The 25,560-nt window shown below is 40.8% G+C and overlaps 1 protein-coding gene across 3 annotated transcripts; it reads right to left on the bottom strand.

Moving 5' to 3' along the window:
* Positions 1 to 1,567: 1,567 nt before the first annotated feature.
* On the bottom strand, positions 1,568 to 25,537 carry LOC106957922 (unconventional myosin-Ic-like). Of its 3 annotated transcripts, XM_015049495.1 has the most exons (35): positions 25,026 to 25,537; positions 22,410 to 22,544; positions 20,998 to 21,111; positions 18,068 to 18,480; positions 13,475 to 13,630; positions 13,276 to 13,391; positions 12,179 to 12,377; positions 11,978 to 12,058; positions 11,665 to 11,844; positions 11,480 to 11,578; positions 11,006 to 11,119; positions 10,831 to 10,902; positions 10,632 to 10,751; positions 10,470 to 10,552; positions 9,769 to 9,874; positions 9,573 to 9,653; positions 9,410 to 9,501; positions 8,848 to 8,942; positions 8,697 to 8,743; positions 8,466 to 8,546; positions 8,219 to 8,324; positions 6,511 to 6,628; positions 6,322 to 6,435; positions 5,919 to 5,995; positions 5,244 to 5,312; positions 4,998 to 5,082; positions 4,754 to 4,913; positions 4,583 to 4,666; positions 3,734 to 3,827; positions 3,602 to 3,657; positions 3,393 to 3,528; positions 2,652 to 2,722; positions 2,480 to 2,577; positions 2,272 to 2,371; positions 1,568 to 2,139 (listed from the first exon to the last, which is right to left on the bottom strand). In XM_015049495.1, the coding sequence occupies exons 4-35, from the start codon at positions 18,083 to 18,085 to the stop codon at positions 2,113 to 2,115; spliced, it is 3,135 nt and encodes a 1,044-aa protein (XP_014904981.1). In that variant the 5' UTR covers positions 18,086 to 18,480; positions 20,998 to 21,111; positions 22,410 to 22,544; positions 25,026 to 25,537; the 3' UTR covers positions 1,568 to 2,112. The 3 variants fall into 3 exon arrangements, with proteins under 3 accessions (XP_014904981.1, XP_014904979.1, XP_014904982.1); XM_015049493.1 differs by lacking the exons at positions 20,998 to 21,111; positions 22,410 to 22,544; positions 25,026 to 25,537 and having other exon boundaries at positions 18,068 to 18,750; XM_015049496.1 differs by lacking the exons at positions 18,068 to 18,480; positions 20,998 to 21,111; positions 22,410 to 22,544; positions 25,026 to 25,537 and adding an exon at positions 14,211 to 15,105.
* Positions 25,538 to 25,560: the final 23 nt, after the last annotated feature.

Genomic DNA, 25,560 nt, shown 5'->3' with positions numbered 1-25,560 from the left:
TAAAGCGTTTCAAACTGCACATATGTTTGGAGGTACGTTTAATGAGAGAAACTTATCAGAGTTTTATTTAGCGTTTTGAAGTGTTAGCCCTCCCCTCCCACACGTCTTTCTTGATTACAAGGAAAGGCAAATTTGGCTGCTTGAACGTAATTCTGGTTTTTAAAAACACAGATAAATGCTACATATTGTGAAAACTAATAAAAAAAAAACAGCAGTGAGGATGCATTGCGTCACTTTTATTAAGGTGAGAGAAAATATTTTAGCGCGAGTGCGATAAGAAGCATTTCTGTTACAAGTCAACAGTGTTTGTCGTATATTTTTTAGCAATAAAATAAAATGACATTAAATAAATGGTGCACATAACATTATTAAAATAAGAAAAAACAACCTTTGATGTTAATTTAGCAACAGTACAAATAATTGTTGCTTCTGTATAAAAACAATTATACGATATCACACATATTACTTTTAATATCGTGACAACGTGACACTTTTTACTCATCGTGAAAATCTCGTACTACCCCATGACTAATTTTGGTTTTCATTGTGTACGTCTCTAATTACCTCTGGGTCTGTTACTGTTAGAAAAAGGTCTTGCCATATGTTATTGTAACTATCAATTTGACATGTTGTGTTTAATTTCTTTGTAAATTCTTGTGTTCTTTGTGCATTTGGATTTATTTCTCTTGGATTTCTGTCTGGTCCAGGGTTTGTACTTTCTTTGGGTCTCAGTTTAATCTCATTTTGTGTCATTCTTCTTCTCCTTCCCTCAGTCTGCCTGTTCAATCTCTTCCACAGCCGTTCCTTACTCTCTGACTACCACGCATACACTCCACGGCTCCCTCAGCATGTGAAATCACTGGTTTTCATTGCTTTTTGCTGGTTTTCTTTTTGCTTCACTTTTGCCTCTGTGTTTTTCCCGTATTTGGATCCTTGAAGCTGCAGCTCAGATTTAGGGTCTCAGTTCAGACCTGATTATTTTAGATTAATTCCAGGCGATCAGAAAAACAATTTGTGATTTGTGAAACATTTATTCTTTCAATTCTGAAACACTTGTCAAATTGTTCTACAAATTGTCTACAATTATTTGTGTAACCTTGTTCTGTTGGCATTTAGACAGTCTTATATGGAGTTCTTCTTGAAAACTGTCATTTAGAGAAGTTTAATCTGTACTAAATTATTCTGCTCTGATTCAGACTCTTTAAGACAATTTGTGTTCAGATCTTTTTTTATAAATTGTATTTCTGAACACTTTAAAATTTAGTCCACCTTTCACCTAAGGTTGTCTAAATATATATATATAAAATATTTCACAGATCATAAACTGTTGAAATCTGTTCAATATTTATTCTTTTCCACCCATGAAACACATTTCTAATGTCTCTGGGAAAGGAGTGACTCAGCATCACTAATAGGAAAATTTTTGTTCATTTCCTGGATATTTCTGTTTAGTGGTCCTTGAATCACTAACTCAAATCTCCGTTTACACTTTTTAAAATCCAAAATTCTTCCCTGAGTTTTGTCCCACAATCTTCTCAATTAAGCCTTTTTCCATGTCACTTGTTTCCCTCCACTTAATCTTCCACTGAGTGGACACGGTCCTTTGTAAATATCAAGACTGTTCAGGAATGACATTTTGTGGCTGAACCTGGGGGTTTTTAAATATGGTTTGCTGGACCTCTGCCAAGTCAGCAGTTATCCACATGACTGCGTAGGCTGTAACATTTCTGTATTAAAAATCCCTTTTTGTAGTTAATAACACAATTTTCTGAGAAACCGAACTTTAGGTTTTCATAAAAGCAAAAATCATTCAAATTAACCTAATGAATAAGAATGCATCGTTGTGTGTGGTCAGTCTTGTTGAACTGAAGGGTTGAATCAACTTTTTTTTTTAATCTTCTAATTTACTGAGATCCGCCTGTTCATGGAATGATAAGTAAACAATGCTGCAGCAGCTTAAGTATCGTTGATGTTGAGCGAGAGCTGATTTAAAACAGTGCAGATTATCTGAAAGCAGTGAAAGAGCCCTTAAGTGCCAAATACGAAGCTTCAAATCTTTTGCCGACTTCAGCATCATCCATCCTGACTATCTTCCTGCTGATTTCTGGATCTTCATGTGGCGCTGATCTGAGGGGCGGTCTGAAGAGGAAAACACAGTTTCAACACAGTCAGCTGGATGGAAGGTTTTTTTTTTTTTTCTTTCTCATACAAAAACAGAGACTCCCTCCCACGCAGTATCTCTGCATGACCGGAGAACAGTCGCTGACTCACCACTAGCAGATGTCCTCGTTTGCCTTTGGCCACCTTCAACTCTGAACCCCTGACGAAGTCTATTATCCCCTCCTTGGTTCTGGACACGCCAAACCGAATGCTGCGTTCCACGTAGCGCAACCAGGACAGAACGAGATCGAGAGTTCAGTTTGCAAAATTCATCACTCCAGAAGACCCAGAGCAGTAAAAAAAAAAAAAAGTCTCTGACCAGCCGGGGTTGATGTTGACGTAGTTGGTCTTGCTGGCCATCATGGCCAGTTTGGTCACCAATTCGATCACATGGCTGCAGTGCAGCACAGCGTCGCCCTGAAGGAGGCACAGCTGGGATTAAACTAGCTGCCTTTTTGGTTCACACAGACAAGCAGCACATCCTGCTGTACCTTCTGCTTGTTATCCTCCCACGGCATGTGGAGAACAACCATCCCGTCACAGAGAGAGCTCACAGAGACCCCTGATTAGAAGGAAAACCAGCATTAAACTCAATCGACCGTAAAACAAAATTTTCGATTCCTTTACCTGTAAAACTCACATTTTGCACGTTTTTATGCTTCCATTTTTGTCTGAGCTGATTCCAAAAACACTCTAAGCACTTTTTTTTTTTTTTTTTTTTTTAAAAAGCCCAAATGTTGGTTTCGGTTGCGCAGGACGCTTTACTAATGCTTTTCAAAGATGTACGGTTCAATTCAAATCAATTCCAGTTTAATTGTGTAGCACATTTCAGCAACAAGGCAGTTAAAAGTGCTTTACATCATACAGTCACCAATTGTGAAGCAAGCACTAAACATTACAGTTTGTCAAATGCCAATGGTGTTTTATAATTACTCCTTAGTTTGCAGCCATTTTCACATGCAAGAGTAAATGCTGAGTGACAAGAGGTCCTAAAGCAAGCTTATTCTTCTTCTAAGATCTCACTACCTGCGAATGATTTGGTGCAGAAAATGTAATGAACATGTTTTGCACAGCCAGTGGACCTATGCTAACCTGTACAAGGTACCATAATAGGTCTCTTTCCATGCCATCTTAACAAACATGCAGGAATAGTTCCAGAAATTCAGAAACATTTGTTGGAGGTTAAGAAAAAACCAAGATGTGAGAGGTCCACCTCTGCAGCTGGTTTTCACCTCTCAGAGCGGCGTAGTCCAACCTCTGTTTGATCTTGGTCCGGTCCACCAGCACTGCGAAGGAGTTGGTGAGGAGCAACTGACGGGGGCGGGGCTTGAAGCCCCTCCTGTCGTACTTTATGACGGCGACTCCATACTGAGAAAAACAAGGGATACACGTTGCTGCCAGGTAGCGTTTGTTTATCGTTCTTCATCTTGTTTAATCCCACCTGCACTTTTTCACTCCCGAGAGTCTGGAGGACTTTTAGGCTGATTTGCTCTCGCTCTGCGAAGCAACGGAAAGAGTCGGTGACATCTCTGCTCGTGATACGGAGTTAAACGTGGGATATGTGAAGGTTTACCGAGCCTGGTGTCCAAAAACAGCCTCCCAACACTGTGAGGATAGCTGCCCTTCTGATCCTTGAAGATCTCACTGGCTACAACCTTCTGCATCATCTGAAGGGAACACAGAAGTCAAGCAAAGTAAAATACTCTGAGGTTTGTAAAAGAGGGATGGTCACAGAAGGAGGTTGTTATTATGTCAGCTGACCCATCCCTCTATTTATTTGCCATGTTTTGAATAAATATCCAGTGTTTCCAGTTTTATGGGGATTTATTTGAAATCTCCTGCTCTCTGGGCCTTTGGGAGAGCAGCAGACCCACATCACGAATGATATCATTATAAATATCAGACTATTTGTTAGAGCCAGCTAACCACAGCTCTGAAAAAAGTTACGACACCACTCCACTGAACCCCATCGAGAACCTCCTGGTTATTCCACCAATTATTGATTTCTGAACTTTTCCTGAGTTAAAACATTAGTACTGTTGTTTCTAAATGAATATGAATTTGTTTTCTTTGCATTATTTGAGGTCTGAAAGCACTGTGTCTTTTTCGATATTGTCTGCAAATAAATACAACATTTTTGCTTGGAATTTCAGAGGCATGCTGTCAGTAGTTTATAGAATAAAAGAACAATGTTCATTTTACATTTACCCATACAGAGTAAAATCATAGAAACTGATTATTTTAAGAAGTCTGTTAACATTTACAAAAATGCTATGGAATGACCAGATTTTACCTCCCAGTGAACTCAAATGAAAAGGTGGATATTTTCCCACCCCCAAATAAAAAAATGAATCTATTTATTCTCTTTAATCATCTTTACCAGAGGTACCAATAATTACTGGATTTGCTGCAACATGCACACCTGCTTCTTCCATTCAGGCTGAACTCTCCTGCAGTACTTGATGACCATGTTCCGCATGTGAAGCATTTGGAGATGCTCAGAGGCCTGCCGGGAATACAACAATATGAGGAGATGGTTGTGTTTTATGTGGGTGTAGAGGCTTCAGCCAGCTGACGGACATATTGCTCTAACCTCGACGAGCAGAGCAGGAGGTGTCGGCCAGCTCTTGTCCAAAACGCTCCGGGGGAGATTTTTCCTCAGATGTTTCAGGAAGGAGCAGCGCACATGATCCAGGAAGTAATCATTGTCGTCACAGTACTCCTCGTGACGGCAGATGAAGCCCTTTATGAACCTGAAATGAAGGAAATTATTTTAGAAATTGCTGTGGACAGAAAAAGGAAAGCTGCAAAACTAATCCAACGCATTGGTCCTTCACCTGCGTATCAACTGAGCTGCCTCGCGGCGCCTTTTAGCCCTCCTGCGTGCTTTCATCCCTCGCCACCCAGACTGGATCACGATAACTATGCAAACACGCACATGCACACATTAGTCTTTGCTGAAGATAACGCATTAAATCAAAAACTCAGCTTACGTCCTCATAGGAGTAAAGTTAAATGTAGTTTCCAGCTGAGAGACACAACACTAAGAAGTTGTTAAGCCCAGGGAGGACGTTTGTGGGGACCTGCGTGTCTGATGCGCTGATAATTGGCTCTTTCCCTGTAACCTCTCCAAGACTTCTGCAGCGTCAGAGCTGGAGGAAAACAGAACAGAAAAAAAAAACAACACATTTTGGATATGAAATGTATGAAGGTGGTCCCGAGTTCCTGATTCACCATGGAGTTCGCCTTAATGATCATCACGTTGCTTAAAGAGGCCGGTTTGTTGTGAATAAAATAAATATGGACAGAGGAAGCAGTTTGCAATGTCCTGACTGGTGACTGGCTGGCTGGAAACTCACATATCTGCCCTTTTTTTCAAACCGTGAACCTGCCAGTGTAATCAGAGGACACTGTTTGGCGTGGATGCTTTTACTGAGGTAGGACGATTCAAAATGATCAATGTTTAGTAGCAGTGAAATGTTTTACGCTTAGACCTATGGGCACACATTGCTGGAATTTGAGCCCATACCAAATAAAAACAGTGCAGATCTTAAAGAGAAATCAGGATTGCCTAAAATAAGCATCAGCAGGTCAAAGCTATATAAAAAAATATGACTAGACGTAAATCACAAAACGCAGATCGGTGCAGCTCTCTGGCAAAGTTTTTACAACTGTGGCCTTTCTGGTCCTCTAATCAAACTGCACCTTGCAAAGTTCTACGTGTGCCATGTTAACGTAAGATGCTTGCAGTCTCTTACCGATCTCTGGCTTTTTCGCCTCTAGGGCATCCTCCGTGGCGAAGAGAGTTTTTGGGAAACGGATGAAGATCTTTGACCTACAGGACAAAAAGACACCAAACAGAAGAGTGACACTCTGCTCCACGGAAATCAACTACACTCACAACCTCGACTCACATTTACAGCTGTCACACCTGAAATTGCTAAATCTACATTTCCTGCACTTGTCGAAAGGATTCATTGACTTTATGATGAATTAGGAGTTGATAAATGTTTCTGGACCACATTGTGGTTTAACACCATTCCATTCGATCTCTGGCATTGCAGCAGAATTTAATACGATCTGATTGGCTATAGATTAAACGAGTGGTAATGAGCGTTGCCTCTTAGATCTGTTTTCAAAAGCTCTTTGTCCTCTGTTTACCTGCCCAGTTTGTACTCTTCTGGTTTGTAGCCCAGGTGGTTCACCAAAGCAGAAACCCCATCAGCCAGTTTTCCGTTCCAGTTGGGCCAAGTCTCGGGACACAGGGGCTTGTACCTAAGTTGCATTTAAATGTCATTTAAAATTTATCAGATGAACAGACTTTCAGAGATGAGAGGACGTGTGGGCCACCTCTGCAGGAACGCCTCAAAGCGACGGCGATAGGCGAAGCCAGCGCGCCGGACTCTCAGGTTCTCCATCAGACCCAAGTATTTCACCTGGTGTCTCACCAGAACTTCATCAAAACGTCCTGCAAGGCGGACAGCATTTTCATATTACATCTACTATGTCATTTGAAACACATTACCATTACAGTTAACGAGGAGCATAATGATTTACACCAAATCTTCAAATTAAACACGACCTAATCTTTTTTCTTTTCAGTGATGGACCTGGTTTTCAGACCCGCCGCTTCTACAAACTTTCAAGAAAGCAATTGTTCTTTATTAAAGAAGAGATACACTGTACTGTAAAAACTAATGATCACTCTTTTTCTGACTAAGCACATTCATTTGGATGTCTTATATGTGACATGTCTCGTAAGATTCAGACTCTATCCGGGGTCCAGCTTCATTCGTGCTTTTCAGAAAAGAGAAGTTTCCTTTCAGCAATCAGAACTTATTTAGATGACTTAAATATAAGAAAACATACGCTTACACTACACAGTGGCGCAACTGCACATTATTCAGGTGGATGCGAAAACATAAAATGGCGCGCCCGATTTATGTTTTCAGCGTAGAAAACATACGCTCGCTGCCCCCCACCCGGGGCGAGGATATGTTAAGTGTGAAACTCGCGCTAGATTTACCTCATTATGTGCGTGAGGTGAAGGAGCGTAAGGCGCGCTGAACTGTATGGGAAAACATAATCGGCACCCTCCAGACGGGGTTTTGGCGCCCCCTCTGGTGCTGCGCCCCTATGCGTTGCATGCCCTGCATACCCACTTTTTGCGCCACTGACACTACACTGTGTCAGATTTGTGTCCAACTTTTGCATGGCAAGTTACCATGGTAACTTTAAACTGGATTACTGACGCTCAGTGAGGCAGGGCCAGTGGGAGTCAGCCAGCTCCTTCCACCTCATACCAGTAAAAGCATTGGCTGAAAGAGGAGTTTTTGCGTCGGATCTCTGTGGTTTTTTTCACGAAACATGTCACGGATATTTATTTTAAGGCATCAGGAAGCAACCAACTGGTAAAAAAAAACCCCCAAACATGATATGTCTCTCAACTAAGATTTTAACTGGACTTGGTTCAGGGTTTGGTGTCTCTACAGCTCTGATGACAGAAGTGAGACGATCATTTATAGTGTTGCTAAATTTATCAACAAGCCTGGTAAAGGATGTGTGAAAAGTTTCGAAATGCATTTATCGTTTATTGCAGTAAAATCTCAAACTGGAAAATGCAGAAAAGTCTACATTTAGCCTAAGTAGATTTATGCAGTTTGGGTTTCTATAAGATTTAGGTCTGGAGCGTGAGACGCTTGATGTTTCATACAATTATTCTGCTCAGTCTGCGTTGCATAAGTCATTGATTATTAATTAAAAGTTCCTGAATTCTCTGTTAAATTTTAAAAAGTAAAGCGTGAATTAAAACAAAGGCTGTCTGATGTGGCATGGTTAAAATTACTTAACAAATCAAAGGTTGGATTTTTCTGTTTTTTCGAGATTACATTTTACTCCTCTTGACCAGGGGTCCAAATAAATATGGCACCCTACCGTTATCTATATATAACCTGTTTCCACCATATCTCGTTTCTTTTGTTGTTATTTTTAGGGTACGATGTTATTTAATTTGAAACTAGTAATTTCCAAGTGATTTTCAGGAGGAATCTGAATGTACCTGGCTGCTTGGTGTCATTAGGCTTGATACAGCGAACGTAAGACGGCTCTTTGGACATGAGGATCTCCATTAGCTTCATCAAGCTGTTTTTAAACTGGGAAGCAGCCTAAAAGAAGAAAGACAAAACCAATAAACCGTGGCAAAACGTTGGAGGTTTGTTGAGAACAGAAGACTTCTGTGCTGTTTGATATAAAACAGCCTGAGATGTAAAATAAGAGCTGGTAGGCTGCGAGGAAATCATTCGCACCATCTCTGGACGTTTCTGGTCGATCACTTCCTCCCTGCGGAAGCAGTGACTTAGGATCTGGTTTTCTGACTGGCACATGACCTGGACAAAAACCCAAACCACAAAACCACAAGTCAACAACGCAGGAAGACACGCCCTCCCCTTCCTCTTCACAGAAACAATGAATAAAACCCCATCATTTCAGAAAGGTGCTGCAAAGCCCTCTGGTGTTGGTTTTTACATTCCCATCACCTCTTTTAGGTTCCGGTTCAGCAAGTCGTTGTTCTTGTCCAGGAAACCTGAAGAAAAAAAGAAACACTGTTTATTATTAAATAATTAACTCTTCTTTAAAGACTTTTCGTGAAATACTTGAATGAAACATCAGATGTTAGATCTATTTTACCGTTGACATTATAGTTGACCTCTCCTGCGTAGTGCAGCAGCCTGAACTCCTCCCTGCTCATTACCCTGCGAGTTTTTCCGTTCGCCAACTTGTGCCTGAAAGACATCCAGAATAACTTAACTCTCTTTCAGATTGAACTCATTGCAACTACTCTGGCATTTGGGAAGTGGAGACAATTTTGGCAATCTTGAACTGAAACGGGAGTCACTTAGTCTGATTAAGTAAAAAAAATGTTCTATCTGAGGGGATCAATGTGGGTCACGCTGAGTGAAACCTCGACAGAGTTTGGATTTTGAACAATGACCTCAAACGGAAAACAAAATTAGCTTCAGGACGGGCTTCCAAAGTCTATTACTCAGCCTTTTTCAAGATGTCCTGCATTTAAAGGCCATGAAATCAGCCGTTGTAATTTCTCACAAGAAAAATGGTCTACTGTCCAGCCATAAATTATGCTATAAGTTTGTTCATTGTGTGTGGTCGAGCAGTAATTTGCTAAGGGACATTTAACCAAATATTGTGGGAGTGTATGTGAACCTGTACTTATGTTTTCGATGGTTCGTACGTGATAAAATGGGGATGGCCGCCAACTATGTCCTCCAGCTTCTCCAAAAAGGAAATATCACAAGTCTCTCCCGGTCTCAGGCACTCCTCATCCTGAAACAGAGTTCCCTTAGAGCCAGCCAGCGGCAGATGGAAAGAAGAGACCACACGCAGCTCATACAAACCAGAATGGAGATGATGCCTTTGTGCTTCTCCTCTATCAGGTCACAAATGATCTTGTTGTCAAAGTACTGCACCGTCTCCCACTGTGTTTTAAGGAGACCGATGTTATGTTGCTATGTGCACTCAACTACGAACAAATGTGTCAAAGTTGTTTGTTCTGACGATCGAGTGGGGTGGGGGGAAGGAAAATTGACTCACGGCAATTCCTTCCGTCTCGTACTCCTCCTGCTCGGATCTGAGGGTGAGCTCTATGAAGAGCTGCTGCAGCTTCTCATTGCAGTAGTTGATGCAGAACTGCTCAAAACTGATGGAGGAGTTAGAATTACAGTATATGAATGACTATAGAGACATGTGAAGCAGACATTTGTTCACAAAAGACTTTTAAAAAGCGTCCAACACAAAGTGGAGAAATGAGGATTAGCCCTTTCACTGCAGTGGACAGTTATCTAAAAGCCATTTTCTTGTGCTTCTTGTGGATTTTTATGTTACAAATGCACACAGACCACTGAAGTGGGACTAATGCATCATAAAATACGTTATCAACTGCTGGCCATCCACTGCAAGCGCAAGAAACTTTTTTGTTAAATCCAATATGGCGGACAGACGAAAAAGTCCCGGTCCCTCTTTCTATTGTAGACGACTCTTGCAGGTAAAAAAAATATATATATTGTGACATCAAGTAGCACCTAACAAACAATATTACTGACGTATTTTCCAAATAACAACTTTGTATTTGGAGAAAATTACAACTGATCACCTAGAAAAAAAATCCTAGAAATCTTTTTTTTTTTTGTTTTACTACATTTTTTTTATGCCTTAAGAAAATCAAAAACACTGTGGAAAAAACAAATCCTGACATAAAGGATCATAATTCATGCATGAAAGGGTTAGAGTTGCACCTGTTGTGCTGCAGGACCTCAAAACCGTAGATATCAAGAAGCCCAATGACCGAGGCGTCTTTGCTGCTGTGGTAGATTTCCTCCTGCAAATCACACATCAGTGTTAAAACACACGAGCAACCCTGCAGCACAGCGACTGAGTTTCTGCAACTGTTCCTGCACCTTTAGCGCGAGCGACTGGTTGATCTTCTCCACCAACCAGTTAAAGGTCCGGCCGTACACAGCCTTCGCCAGAGCGTCGCGGGCCGAGACGGCCTGCTCAAAATTTAGTGGGCTGATCATCTGTGATCCACAAAGACACGACAATCAGCAAACAGTAAACAAGCCGCGGCACGAGGATCGTGCTTGAGAGGACAATAACCTCCTCTCCTTTGGCTGTGAGCTTCTTGTGAGTGAGGGCCTCCTTCAGGGCGGAGCCATCGACACCCAGCAGCTGCAAGACAACAACGGCACATGTGCTGTCAGCTGTGCTGTTTTATTGTTTTGTTTTCCTGGCATAATTCAGCATGTAGAAATACCACAGCGACTGCTCTGACCTTTGCAGCGTTTGAAAGCTGGGTCTCAGTGATGATATAAGTTTCTCCTTCCTCCCCTTCCCCGAAGAGAGTGTTGCCCAGATGGAGAACGCTGGCGATGATGTTCAGCAGTTTCTGAGGCCAACAGATGGGACAAACAGCTGAGCAAACAGCTGGAAACAACCAGTTTGGTTTAAAAGGCTCATGGAATTATAAATATTGAATATGTTGAATCCTTGGATGGAAAACTTTTTATCAACTGGCAATAAATAATCATCTCAACTGGTACGGCATTATAAATTGAATTGAACTGAACCGCATGTGCCTGAAGCTGCATCCCATTATATGACCAGACTCTTCTGCAGTGACTTGAATTTGAGCTGAACTGAATGTTTTTTTTTTTCCGTAAACCGGACCGAGATGATGTTTAAAACTTTTAAATGACTGCATTGATATTGGACCAGGCAATGCAAGTTTCGGCTCCGTGTTTGTCACCTGCACTTCCTCTGCGGTGAAGCCGATCACGTCCAGGGCCTTCCTCACAACTCTCCAGTTGTTCTTGTCACTTATGGAGCTCACTCTTGCACAGCTTCCCTAAAGAAAGCAATATGAAAACCCAAATGACAACGAAGCTGCACGATCCGCTGTTGGACAACAGGTGGTTTGGTGAGCTGCAGTACTTTAACCAGGTAGCGGTAGCTGTGAGGGTTCCTCTCCAGGTTCAGTGTGTTGAGCAGGTCGTCGTCTCCTCCGTCGAGGAGCTGATAGAAGATGTGGAAATTTCTTTCGCCGTGGTTCTGGTGCACCACCCGGGATTTTTCCAACAGGTAATTGAGGATGTGACCACCCATTGTTGCACCCTAGAAAAAAAACACACACACACACACACACACAAAGAGCACCGAGACCAGAAAGAAATAATTTGATTTTAATTGAGGGTTTAAAACCATCCCGGATGAATTGCCGTTCTACAAAAACAAAAACATAATTTACTTTGAAGTCAAACTGGATATCCATGTATTTCCCAAAGCGGCTGGAGTTGTCATTTCTCAGTGTTTTGGCGTTACCGAAAGCCTGCACAAAGAAAAATACGACACAATGGATTTGAAGTGTCTGCACTAAGCACAACTTCAAATAACTTGATCGACATAAAGTATTTAAAAGAAGTGTATGACACCAAATAACACGGCGCACCTCCAGGACAGGGTTGGACTGCAGCAGACGGTCACCGAGGGTCACCATGTGGTTGTTAGTGGGGCAGGTGACGGCGAAGTAGAGGAGGATCTTCTTGGAGGCCTCCGTCTTACCTGCCCCACTCTCACCTGAGATGAGGATACACTGATCCCTCCTCTCTGTTCGCATGGCCCGATATGTGTTGTCTGATATGGCATAGCTTTAGGAAAATACAAAATATCACAAAAGAAGCTTTAGTGACAAAATGACATATAAAAAAATAACTCAAAACAGCAGGGTTTTTTTTTTTCTAATGGTCAATTTAAGACTTGAAAATATATATTTTTTACATTATAGGAAATTAGATTTAACACTCGTCAAAAATATTTTAAGGGTAAGCTATCTGATTTGACTTTTGGCGGATTTGATGGTAAAGGCCTCAAGGGTGTTGATTTTTCTCCTGTAACTTTTTTGATCTACCAAACATGATTTTTTTTTCTAACAATGACAATCATTTTTTAAAGAGAGACAGCTTCACTTTTCCTTCTGTATGTGTTATGTGGGCTCTGATCAAACCAGAGCTAAAAAAATCTCCACCTAAGCTGGGGGAGATTTTGCAGAGAGTAGCTGAAACTCTGTCTGCTAAAAGTTAAGACGTTTGAAAACAATGATACCATGAAATATCAATGGAGCGCAACATGTTTTTTTTTCTAGAATTAGCCTATTTTAGTGAGATGCTACACTGAGATTTGGCATCACGCAGTTGACTGTTGTTAAAAACTTGGATAAGTATTAAGGGGAAACAATCTAAGTTCAAACTCTGCATGTTTTTATTATATTTGATCAGTAACATGGCCTTTCTCTATCTCTTATGCCAACAACAGGTATTGATTTTGGGGACAACATGATGATAGAAAAGTGGAAAAAGTTTTTCCTGAATATCGTCCAGCCCTAATCTTTTACAATTACATTTTTTATTATTGTTATTATTGTTTTATTGTTCTTTACATTTGATTTTTCAAGAGTCGGAGGGACAGAAATAATGAGAGCAGTTTTCAGTTTCTAATATTCTCAAGATAAAACATTCAATAACGAACGAGGAACACGCAGCGACTCACATGTGAGGAGATATTTCATAGAAGCTGACACCTCGGTAGCGCTCCATCTGCTGCTTGGAGTAAATCTCCAGCTCCTTGTATGGGTTCACCGACACCAGCACCGAGCCGATGTACGTCTGAGGGGAAAATATCGAGGGGAGAGTGATTTTTGTGCTTCTTTTTTATTTCAAAGTATTTGAAGAGAAGTGGCTGTAGGTACATAGATGAGGTTTTCCCTGAAGCGTCTCCGCAGGTTCTCTATGAAGGTGGCCTCGCTGTTGTAGTTTTCCAGCAGGACAAAGTCCTGCACGCCGACCCTGTCCCGGGCTGTGAGGGCGCTCTCCATCACCAGGCGCACTCGCCCTTCATCCACCTCCTGCACAAACACGGTAATTATTCATGGTGTGAATAAAGCAAGGGTGCAGTTTTGTATTTTACCAGCAGAGGGCACAGAAGCACCGGTTTTTATCTGAGTCATTCTACATTTTCTCAACCGTGACCACACCAACATCTGGTGCTCAGAGTAAGAATATGTGCTGAATTACCTTTTTAAACTTAGGAATCAAATCATACAGGGGCACGATAGCTATATAATCTTAGATTAGTGAAACTTTTACAACTTTTTGCTTACAGATTAGTAAAAGTTCCACCTGTCCTTCCCAATGTTAAACAGTGGGGCCGTTTGAAAAATCCTAATGACAAACGCAGAGGATAAAATCTTCTGTTGTGAAGTTGAGATTACGATGTATGTACAGCAGACACACTGCTGCGTCCCCAGACAGGATTTAATCAGCACATCTATGACAATATGTGTATATATCAACTGCACCACGGTGGCGAACGTCACAGAGATATTCTCGATATTCCCAGTTTGGCCTTTTAGTAAGACCGTGACCACACAAGCCCTTAAATGCAAGCACAAATACAAAGAGGCATTCATATCAGTCGATACTTACTGGTGATAGTAATCCAGAGACGTAATTTAGGGTGAAATTGTTCCACCACACCCCAAGCAAGCTAAGAGCACACTGTGTTTAGTACCAAAAGGCTTGGTCATGAGAGAAGTTCTTCTGTTTCACATTCACAAAGGAAAAAAAAAAAAAAACAAGCAAAAAGTGGAACAAAGGGGCTAGACATCCACAGGACTTCTGTTTTTCATGTGTGCAAGAGTCTCAGGGGTCTCATTTGGCCTGTTAATGCTGCTAAGAGGTCATTATCTCTGGACCCTTGGTGCAGGAAAGTCCATACAAAAACAAAACAAAAAAAAACACAAGAGGACAACAGTGGAAGAGAGCCAAGAGCAGAGGAAAGTCAGCAAACACTTCCACCCCAGCCTATCCTCTAGGTTTCACCTCAGGAGTATTGTTCCACCACTTGCAGGTGGCCTTCCTACAGACAGTAAATTCAGTTCACTGTCAGATTTTTTTTTCCAAAGGATGAATTTAAGGAATTCTGAGATCACAGACACACCATATTTTCTTTTCCACAAATACCACAGTCGGGTTTCCAGTGATACCCATGTGAGAATGTGACATTCGTGTGGCGATGCAGATAATCCCAAATTCCTGTGCTGATAGGCTGCAGGGGAGTGCCACACATTAAAAGCAACAGGATCCAATTTGTAGAAAAAAACACAGGTTTACCCCTTGAGTTTAGAATATTTGATCTTTTAGAGACAAAAATCATAATCCTTTGATCCAAATGGTCACCCTTAGATTTCAAGCAAAAGGTCAGAATGTTGAGGAACAAGCAGGGGACACAAAGACTCAAGGAAAGATGCAGGAACATCTGTGAACATATTCATAGTTAACAAAGCTCCAATTAAATTCAAAACTAAAAAATACTTTATAGACTGAAGCATGGAGGTGGCAGCATCATTCTGAGGCTCCATTTCACTGCAGCTGGAACTGGTGCATTGCAAAGAGGGGATTAAAAACTGAATGAAGAATACATCTAAATTCTTCAATCTCACTCCATGGCTCAAAAACTTGGACATAGTTTGATGTTAGATCAGAGCCATGACTGCAAACACATGAAAAAACTGAGAAACAGAAAACGCAGGCTTACATTGAGCTTCAGAAATGGCAACTCAAAGAAAGTCAATCAATTTAGTTTCTTCAAATATATCAAAATGTTTGTGTGTGTATAAATCTGAACTTACATGAATGCTGTTGGCTCAAAAATAAGAAAAAATTAAAGTCTACAACAAATAAATTCAAATCAATTATGGCTGTATGTGAAGTTCACACCAGCACTGTGGGTCAGAGTTAGGAGGCTTAAGAAGCAAACAATATACGTACTGAAGTGAACATAGAATAAATGGAAAAAAATAAAATAAAATAAAAACAGCCAAAGTTGAAAGAAGAAAAATCAAAAGAACCTCAGAAAGTCTAAAGTCATGCTGCTCCAAATATTTATCCTTTATACTCTTTACAAAATGCAGCATAAAGAAATGAGGGATGACTCAGGACATTTGCAGTCCTCTGAAGTACGTAGTTGGCAGTCAGCATGTATACAGTGTACAAAACGTCTGACAGTTCTGCGTAACGCTACAGGCTGGAGGAGCGAAATCCCCTTTGCTTTAATTCAACTCCAAAACACAGCAAGACACTCCCTCGAAGGCCCTATTAATTTCAAGTCATGAGTTTACTTTTTGTCTCAGTTCCAGGAATTGCATCACTGGACCCAAACAACTTCCAGCAATAAGAGGCCTTTATCCAGAGCTACAGTCATGGCCAAACATTGAGAGACTGACGCAAATCTTGCTTTTAACAAGACTAAAAGTGTTTTTATGGTAGCAATTTAGGTCGCTGTGCAATGCGATCAGATGAAATGGAGTTACCTGGAAAGTTAATTACATTTATTGGGAATTAACTTAATCACAAATTCTAATTTTAGCCCTGCTGCAAAAATGACCAGCTAGCATCTTTTCAACAATCGTTCTCAAGTCGACGTAAGAAGGAAGTTGACTTCACTCCGTTATTCTCATTACTTACAGTACAGAACTTGTTAAAAATGTCATCAGGCAAAGTATAAGTGAGGCATTCACTTTTAGACGGTTGACTGGTTTTAAGAAGTGCTGCACAGGACCCAGTTCTGGCCAAGCAAAACATCAACATTATGAAACTGGACTGCAGAAGACTGAAGCAGAGGCACTTTCTCCGGTGAGGAAACATTTAGGACATCTGGAAAAAGGGTCGAGTCTTCCCACGAGTCCCGTTCCATCCCAACAGAGAAGCATCCTGAGACCATTCAACAGTCGCCTCTTGTCTAAGGAAGTCGGTGGACTCACTTTGCCTTGAATATAGAATGGTAACGAAACATCCTCTAAGAGCAACTTCACCAAATGGTGCAGGAAAGGTTTCACGATGAGTAACGCCTTTCCCAGCATGACGGAGCGTTGTGCAACATAGAAAAAGATGCAACTGAGTGGCTCAGGGATCAAAACACTGACATTCCCTTAGATCAGAGACCTTCAGCTCTAGTCTTCAGCACTGCAAGAGCACAAAATCTTACCCAGTATTTTTGGTCTAGTTTCTAGTCAAATATCTTAGTACCGTTGAAAATGGGCAAGACATAGGAGCTTGTTTTAAGTCAATAATTCCTTAGTATTGATGAAAAAGTACTTGTTACATTGGCAGGTTATTTCACTTATATAAAGACATCTTCCCCCATGTTGTAGTTTAGTCTTATTTCAGGTGTCCTAAGATATTTGCACTAGAAACTAGACCAAAAATACTCAGCAAGATTGTGTGTTTTTGCAATAAAGAGCCACGATCGTGCGACTTCAAGACGCATCCCTGATTTGAAATAATTGAATAAAATGGGTGCACTGCCTCCTAAGCATGTCATCAAGTCCTGCAGAGGCCAGGTAATGTGCCCAGGCCCAGAATGTGCTATCAGTCCTCAAAAAGTGAACAGACAAACTAAAACACTAAAATCCTGTCACCATCAGTCAGGATTTGGCTCAGCAGCCAAATATATATACAGTATAGATACATATACTGTATTTTATTTTTTTTTACCAGAGTAAACTAATACCGACACTGCATGAACTTTTGTTACTCATGAAACTTTCAGGATTGCTCCTCAGAAAAATCTGACAAAAGAAAGGACACTGAAATGACCTATGAAAAGAAGTGAGGATTGTCTTTATGTCTCTGGCTAAGGTACCCTGGAGTTCTGCACACCGGAGGCGGAGATGCAAACAGAAAACACTTTAATCCCTACTGATTTTATTGTCAGAGAACCCGCCGAGGCATGCAGAGACGGTGTGCTTTGGTAGGTAATGCTCTGTGCAGGGTCTGACGCCGACTGGCAGAGATGGTTTTGGTGGAATTCGCAAGTTTGTAGGTGCAGCCGGAGTGACAGCCAGCGAGGAGCGCTCGGAGGAGAACTTGGCTCCAGGCTCCACGACTGAGCTCTGCGGGGCCGACTACATACAGATTGCATTCCTTATAAGGCTCGCCCCTCCGCCGCGTCCTGGAGTGAGCTGGTCTTCTACCACAGCTGGTTCTCTCTAACACCAGTGTGCTGGAGGCTGAAACTGGTGGAGAAATCCCGTGTTTATCCAGCTCTGGTTTGAGTTAAAGCCCGAACAAAAACCTCAGCATGTACACAAATCATAAGGGTGGAAAGAGGAGTCCCGGAGTGAGTCACTGGTCCACTTTGCTTTTTCCCTTTGTGTCGTCTCCGTGGTGGTTCAGATCTTTAGTGTGTGAGTGCCAAGCAGTCTAAAAACAGCTGAATCCAAGCCTGTATGCAGCAGTGAGTGTTGCAAACACAACAGAGAGCATCAGAAGGTAGATCTTACCCTGCTTTGGTACCTCATCCTGTCCTGTTAGCGCTGGGGGAGGAATACAGTGGTGGTTTCCCCTCAGCAGAGCGCTCCTCCTCCTCCTCCTCTCTCAAACAGACTCCTCAGCTGCTCCTTCTCATTCACCTTTGCCCACAAGCGACACAGCCCAACAACTTGTCCACTTTCTCCTGGTCTTCTTGGCTTCCTCCCTCCTCGTAGTCCGGATTTCTCTCCCCTCCCCTCCTGAGAGGACAGAGAACACACACTCAGGCCAGAATGCTCTGGGCTCCTTCTTGTTGACACCTCCGATCCATCTCGCCCGTGGCAGGTCAGAGTCGGTGACCACCGCTGCACGAGTTCCTTCACTTTTCCTGCACTCAAAGCTTTACTGCCAGAGACAAGGGCAGGAACTCCACTCACACGTCACGCTGAAAGGAGAAGAAGGGAGGAAAAAAAAAGAGGCAAGGGAAAATATGCTGTTGGTTGCTGAAAAAAACAAAAAAGAGCTTGAGAAACAGAGAGAGCTGAGAGGTTCTGGAAAAAGTTACTAACGTCCCCCAAATTGCGACGATGTAATCAGAGTTTAGCTTTTTTTTTTTTTTTTTTAAAAAAAAAACACAAACAGAAATCATATGACGAGATCTCATTACATTCCTTCTTCTTCCCTCCCTGTTCGGTTCGATCCCCTCCCTATTTTCTCCCGCAAGCTGAGACAGATTCACATCCACTGGGAGTTATGGAAATGTTTCGTGAGCAAGACAGCCCATCTCCTTGTGGCTTTCCCCTATTGACAAAACAGCTTGCACCAGTTAAAAAAAAAAAAAAAAAAAAAATCAGCAGATGTGATATTAGTCATGGCAACGGTCATAAATCTTTGGCACATGTGAATTTAGCGTCTGTGCCGTGTGTTTGGGTTATAAAATTCCTATGTGATTATGCTCCTTTCCACTTTGGACTTTTTTTTAGGGAGTGCAATCAAGGCCAGTTGCCCCGTGTGGGAGAACAGCTCCCTCTTCTGGTTTCTCAGCTTTCTTCTCGCTTTTACTCTCTCCTCACATCTCTCACTTTCCCCTGTTGGCATCATGAAATATCCAGAGCTGAGGAACCTGAGTAATGCTACCTGGAGAGACAGAGACACTTTGTCCATCAGTTCTGCCACGCTTGGATGTGTGTGGATCTTTAAACAAGCAGAAAAAAACAAACTGAAAGTAGTTATTTGAATAAGAAATAGGCAAAGACGTGCGCAATTATATACGCTGCTTTTAAAAAGGAACTGGATGTCGTAAAAGCAGCAGAAATTCGCTTTTTTTTTTTTTTTACAAAACAACAGCAACAAAAACTGATTTGAAAACTGATTTACACAAAATAATGATCAGTAAAATAACAAGAAATAAATGAGTAAATATTCACTCCATTCCTCCTTGCAAAACTGTCCAAGCATTGTCAGGGATTGGCTGTGAACAGCCCTTTTGAAGCCTACAGCAAATTCTCTATGTGACTAAGGTGTGGGCTTTGACTGGGCCACTTCAGAACATCCACCTTGTTGTCTTTGAACCGTCTCTTTGCAGCTTAAGTTCGATGGTTTGGGTCACTGCCTCGTTGGAAAATAAGTGTTCTCTGACGCCTGCAGATGGAAACTAATTGTCCTCCAGGATTTCCTGATATTTTGCTGTATTTATTTTAAATTTTACCTTTCGAAGCCTTCCAGGACTTGCTGCCAAGAAATGTTTCCACAGCATGATGTGATGTTGTTGCCAAAATGTCTTCACATTCGTTCCGCCTGGCCGTGATGTCTCATTGTCTTTTATGAGCTTTGATATGAGCTTCCTTCAACCGTGGCTTTCTCACTGCCACAAACACATAAAGCTGGACAGATGACGAACCTGGGCAGAGGTGGTTGAATGCAGACTAATTCTTTACTATGCTGAGGTATTCACTGGGAATATTTTGGGATTGAAACCCAAGAAACCAGCCTTAAAAAAGTTTCTAGAAGAGCCTTAGTGCTTTATGTCCTACATTTGCAGCCTTAGTGACACAGGCTGAACAAGCAGGTGGTATTTAACCAAAGTAACCAGCAGATGAGCTCCAAACACAACAGAAAAGCAGAGTTTGATTTGGGCGACATGGCTCACTGCGCAGGGTGGGATGGGTTTTGGGGCGGCATGACCACTGGAAACACTGGAACAAAAACGTTGGCTGCTCCTCAAGCTACTTTTGTGTTATTTATATGGAAGCCAGCGAAATGGATAGTTTCGAACTGTTTTGAGGCCTCTTTAAATTTTACAGCCTGCTGTAATCTTCACTCACCAGACTAAATGTCTGAGGTTTAAAGAACATAAACTCTTTTCAAAATGTTGAGTAAGAATGCCGTGCAGCAAACATTATATGTTCGTGTGTGATCAAAGCACTTTTAAGGCAGGAATAAATACGGGGTGTCATAAGTTATCTCTCACCAAAAAAAAAAATCGTACTCATAAGTTTTATTAGTCGTTTTCTTAATCTCTGTCAGGTTATGTTGCTTGATTTTTTCATATTGTTGAAATGAATAATAATTATTTTTTTGTCCAAAAACTTTGGAAAAACACTCGGGCGTTTGTGGGGTTGTCTTATTTTTCACGTAACCATATATCTGGTTTTCTTTCTGTCGTCCTGTACTGCTCTAGAACCTTCTATGCAAAGCATCAATACAGCATCAAACCATCAAAACTCTTTTAATTCTTAATGTTTATGATAATAAGGTTTTCCTCCTTTCTCAGGCCAGTGTTTTGTTTGTTTAGTAGTTTTTTGGGCAGAACCATCACTCTACGTGGAAGTCGAACATGTGTCTCTTCGTCCCAGCCTGTCAACACAGCAGCATTTCTTACTGGTTTTCCAGACATTTTACCTGTAAAAATATCTTTGCTCATTAAAATAAAACGTCTCACTGGAAGGTCAGTCCTTCTCACCTTAGACGTGTTATTGTCTTGCCGGGTTGTTTTCGATCACTGTTCCGATCTTTGTTTAGCTGTTCCTGTGAGAAGAATTTCCTTCCTTCATGCTTCCTGATGTTCACGATCTTCCTTAAAGAGAAATACCTCATTCATATACACATCTGCACTTTGTGCCTCTCAACATTTTGTAAAAAAAAACAAAACAAAACAAAAAAAAACAGTCATTAAAAGGCAGAAAGGTTCGTGGAGGTCTTATTTACCTACTTTTTATCCAGATCGGTTTCAGATACACGCATCATGTTATTAAAACTGTCAACAGATCCTTGGTATGCCTCTCTGTCTGATTTCAATTTAAGATAATCTCATTATAAACTTCACAACTAATTCTGAACATCTGACTCAGGAAGTAATCCAAAGATCCCAGCAAAGCTTTCTTGGCATAAACTTCCTTCTTTTCAATATATTTTTTGCATAATCTCATTTGTTTTAATCTCACTTTTTCATATTTTCATATTCAGACTAATCATCTGTCTAAGATGGCTTCTGGTAGTGAAGTGTTTCCCCATCCTTGTGTCTCAGTTTAAACTCTGCCTCATTAGTTTCCAGCTGCAATCCAGATACACTTTACCAAGCCAAATATTTCAGTTTGTGTTCCCCCCCGCCCCTTCTCCTGAACATTGTTTGCCATTTATGAGCCAATCGTGAAGCTGTACTGTGGAGGAAAAAAACAAGAATATATGAAAGATGCTCAGACATTGTACCTTACCAGCAGTAAATGTTTATTATTCGCATGGTATAAAAGACTTTTCCCACCCATTGTCTCCCTGTGCAGAACTCCTTCAGCGCCCATCTGTTGTCCCTTTCACCCCTTTCTAACCTTTACTGCCTCTCATCCCCCAGATCCCTGTTACATAGAGGCTCCTTTATACATCGACTGAAGTGTAAAACAAACCCCCGTAGAGCCATGAAGCCACAGAAACTTGTTTTATGAGGTAAATATAAGACAATCATAAAAATATAGACGACATGAGTCAATTTTTCCTTTATGATAAGCAAGAAAAGAAAAATACTGAGATAAATCAAATGATATAAACATGCCAGGAAAAACAGTATGTGCTGCTGTTGCTGTCTGTGTTGTATTCAGCCTCATGGCTCTGCCTAGTGGATGTAATATCAACTACATGGAATGATTCCTATCTGGGTTTTTTTTATTTTTATTGAAGGAAAGACTTCACGTTATTTTTGGCTTCCCCCAAAAAAACAAACAAACAAAAAAAGCTATCCTAAACATTGAAAACCAAGGTTTTCATTTATATGCAGTAAAACTGTTTTTTTTTTGTTTGTTTTTTGAGCAAGTGCATCAAATTACACTTTAAGGCTAAAACATATCTGACACATAATTATGCAACTCATGCAACAGTACCTACCTGGTTTTTTCCCCTAAATGCTCCGGGTTGTCCGCAGCCGTCCGGAGCTTGCCTCGGCTTTGGTAACTTCTACCGCAAAGCCTGAAGCCTGGAGAATGTACAATTCACCCCACCTGCACTACCTGTCAGAAATCTCTGAACACAAACAGAATAACAAAACACAGCATAAAAAAAGGTGCACGAAAAGAAACATGCAGTGTATCAAATCTAAAAAAAAAAAAAAATTGATCTTATAAAATCCTTAGTTAAAAGGCGATGTGAGCTGGATTGTAAATCCACCAGGAGGCAGCAACAGTGAAGGTAACAGTAATCAGATATGATGTTGATGACTGATCTATTTAATGGCTGATGTTAGATTGGATCAGCTCAGCGGTCTGCACAGAGCCTCTCCTCCAATCAGATCCAAGCATTTGTCCGTCTGGCTGATCCAGTTCGGCAGCAGCCCCATCAAAGGTGGAAGAGCAGTGGAGTATGGTCGACAGCTGATGAATATTTATTAGACTAAAGGGAACTGCAGGGAATTGCCCTTTCAACAGTGCTCTTCTTTATAGAGGTGGCTTTCATTAGTTTCTTTTTTTCTTTCTCTTTTGGTTTCTCTTTCCTTTATTACCCCGGATTGTTTGAAAATCGACGAGACTCCGTTGTCTTTCTGTTACCTTAGAAATAAGTTAACCCAAACTGCTTTGGTTGTGCAACACGTATCCCCCTCAGCAAACAATAAAGATTAATTTACAGTTATTTACAAAATATTAGAGACCCACTTTTCCATCATTTAGAAATGTTGATACATAGGCAACAACCATTGCACCGTTCTTACGCGAGGTAATTCAAAATGCTCTACAGGAAAATAGTAAAGATAAACATTTTAAACAGAAAATATACTAAAATGAAAACTTTTAAGTGTCATATCAAAAGCAACTTAGAAATATTTGTAAGGAATTTGTACAATATTTGTGCTAATAATATGATGCTAACTGTGACTTTTTATTACTCGCCGAATCGACCACGCACTATAACTTGACATCAAGTCAAGCTGAGGCAGCAGTCACTTAGACTCAATGTTTTTGGCCAATTTTGAGAAAAAAATTACAGTAAAATCAGAACAAATGTGGAGATTTGTTGATTTTGTGTGAATTTCACAGATCTGTGGAAAACTAGTGGGACTTATTGATGTCTGGGGGGGCCACATATAAAGCTACAGCAGGCCAGATTTGGCCCCCGAGCCTTGAGTTTGACGCATGTTTGCAAGCTCAAATTTCTAATTGCAAAAGTAAATTTTGTAAAAATGAAAGAAATTGCAAAGTAGTGTGTAGAGTATCGACCTACATTTAAAGTATTTAATGCCTGAAGTTGTTACTGCTCTATGGTTTGTTAGTTTAATAGTTTTAATTCTAACTCAAATAAGTTATGGTGCCTCCCAAAGCAAGACTGAGACCATTTCAAAGTGTTGCTATGGGGCTATGAACAAGATTTCTTACAAATAAGAGCAGCTTAATTAATACATTTCTCTAACTCAAACAAAAAGTAAAGAAAGGTCTGTGCAGGCTTTTCCATTTTACATATTATTTGATGCTACTGGACAGAATTTGTCTGTGTTGGCCCTTTAATGACCTGTCAAACTAATCAGGGCCTTGCTTCTCCAAACTGATGACAGCATCCAGCCCCCTAACAATAATAATTGCCTGTCTGATGCTGCTCTTGCACTTTATTAATTCTAATCTCCTTAAGTGCCGCCTTAAAACCGATTGATCATTAAAAAATGTCAAGAAACGTACCAGGTGTATGGTGTGAAGTACATCACGATTGGCTAATTCAAATTTGACACTTCTTAAAAGCTCAGGATGAATTAAGGTTCTGTAATGCTCAGTCCTCTGGTTTACATTTTCAAAATTTAGTACCTGATAGTATTTATTTTAACTTTATTTATACATTTTAGAGTACATAATTATGTTTAATGCCACACATCAATGTGTTATGCACAGACTACTTGTATTACTATATAATGTATTTGCTAAATTTGCTGTTGCTGCTAAGTTCCAGGTGAATATTGAGCCTTGTAAATGTATCAGTATTCAAACTCCTGTGCTTTGTGGAAGGTTTGAATGACTCGATAATTACCTTTGGTGTCAAAGGAAAACTTGTGTATTTCTTAAAAGAAATGAAAATGCACTTTTCAGATTTTTACATAAGTAATAGGTGCTACTGTTGCATCAAATAATAAAATAAATGAAGATCAGTGGTAATGTGACAAAATGTAATGAAGTTAAAGGATTATGAGTACTTTTTAAATGTACATTTAACTGTTGGAAGCCAGCATCGGGCAAGTACACGCATTTATTTTAAACAGTTATCTTTCTTTTGTGTCAATTTTCTACAAAAAAACAACAACAAAAAAACAAAAAAACAACGGGGCATAGTGGTGCAAAAAAATGTTCAGCTTTACTCCAACAGAAAGGAACATATTCAAATTGTTTTAATAATATGCACTCGAATTGGACAAAAATAACGTCCAATACAAGCTTTGCATTGAACAATATTGACTAATCGATTGCGTTTGGGTCAGAAACGGTGCAAAGGCATCGGCGTGGTGGAGAGTTAGAGCAACAGAAAGCCGACCTGCTGCAGTTGTGTGAGGGCGCCGCTGGGTGAGACTGAGTCCCTCTCTCGGCTGCTTCGGTCTCCACTGCTCCCTTTTCCCAAAGAAAAGAAGAGGAGATCTAGGTCCGGGGAGGAGGAGGGCCGCCGCCGCCGCCATTATCGGAAAGCTGAGAGAAATTCCACTTTCACACTCGCGATCGGCTCCTAAAATCGCCCAGGACATGAAGGATTCGTGTTGCAGCAGGAGCACATTTCAAAGGAGACACCAGGGCGATTACAACAAACTCACTGTTGTCTGGTGTGCGACACCGGCCCAGCGTTATTATGTGGCCACAACAATGGACAGAATAATGATTGAAAAAGCAACGTGGTGAACCGAGAGGAAGACGTCTGGAGCAGACTTTCTTTTTTTTTTTTTCTTTCCTTTTTTGTTTTACACGCCCGAATTTCGCAGGCGGAAACCTCCCTTTTGCAAGAATAATCCTGGACATATTTATTTCTTCCCGGCGTTTAAATGCAACAATAAAAAAAATGTATATATAAAAAAAACATT

The sequence above is a fragment of the Poecilia latipinna genome, unplaced genomic scaffold, assembly GCF_001443285.1.
Source record: "Poecilia latipinna isolate Pla-1442-1.1 unplaced genomic scaffold, P_latipinna-1.0 Scaffold949, whole genome shotgun sequence".
NCBI lineage: Eukaryota > Metazoa > Chordata > Actinopteri > Cyprinodontiformes > Poeciliidae > Poecilia > Poecilia latipinna.
This window is presented reverse-complemented; position numbering and strand designations above follow the sequence as displayed.

Coding starts and splice junctions, on each gene's coding strand:
- LOC106957922 (XM_015049495.1), bottom strand. Junction 3,658..3,733: donor GTTTTTGGACACCAGGCTCG/GTAAACCTTCAC, acceptor GTTGCTTCGCAG/AGCGAGAGCAAATCAGCCTA. Junction 2,140..2,271: donor AACGAGGACATCTGCTAGTG/GTGAGTCAGCGA, acceptor TTTCCTCTTCAG/ACCGCCCCTCAGATCAGCGC.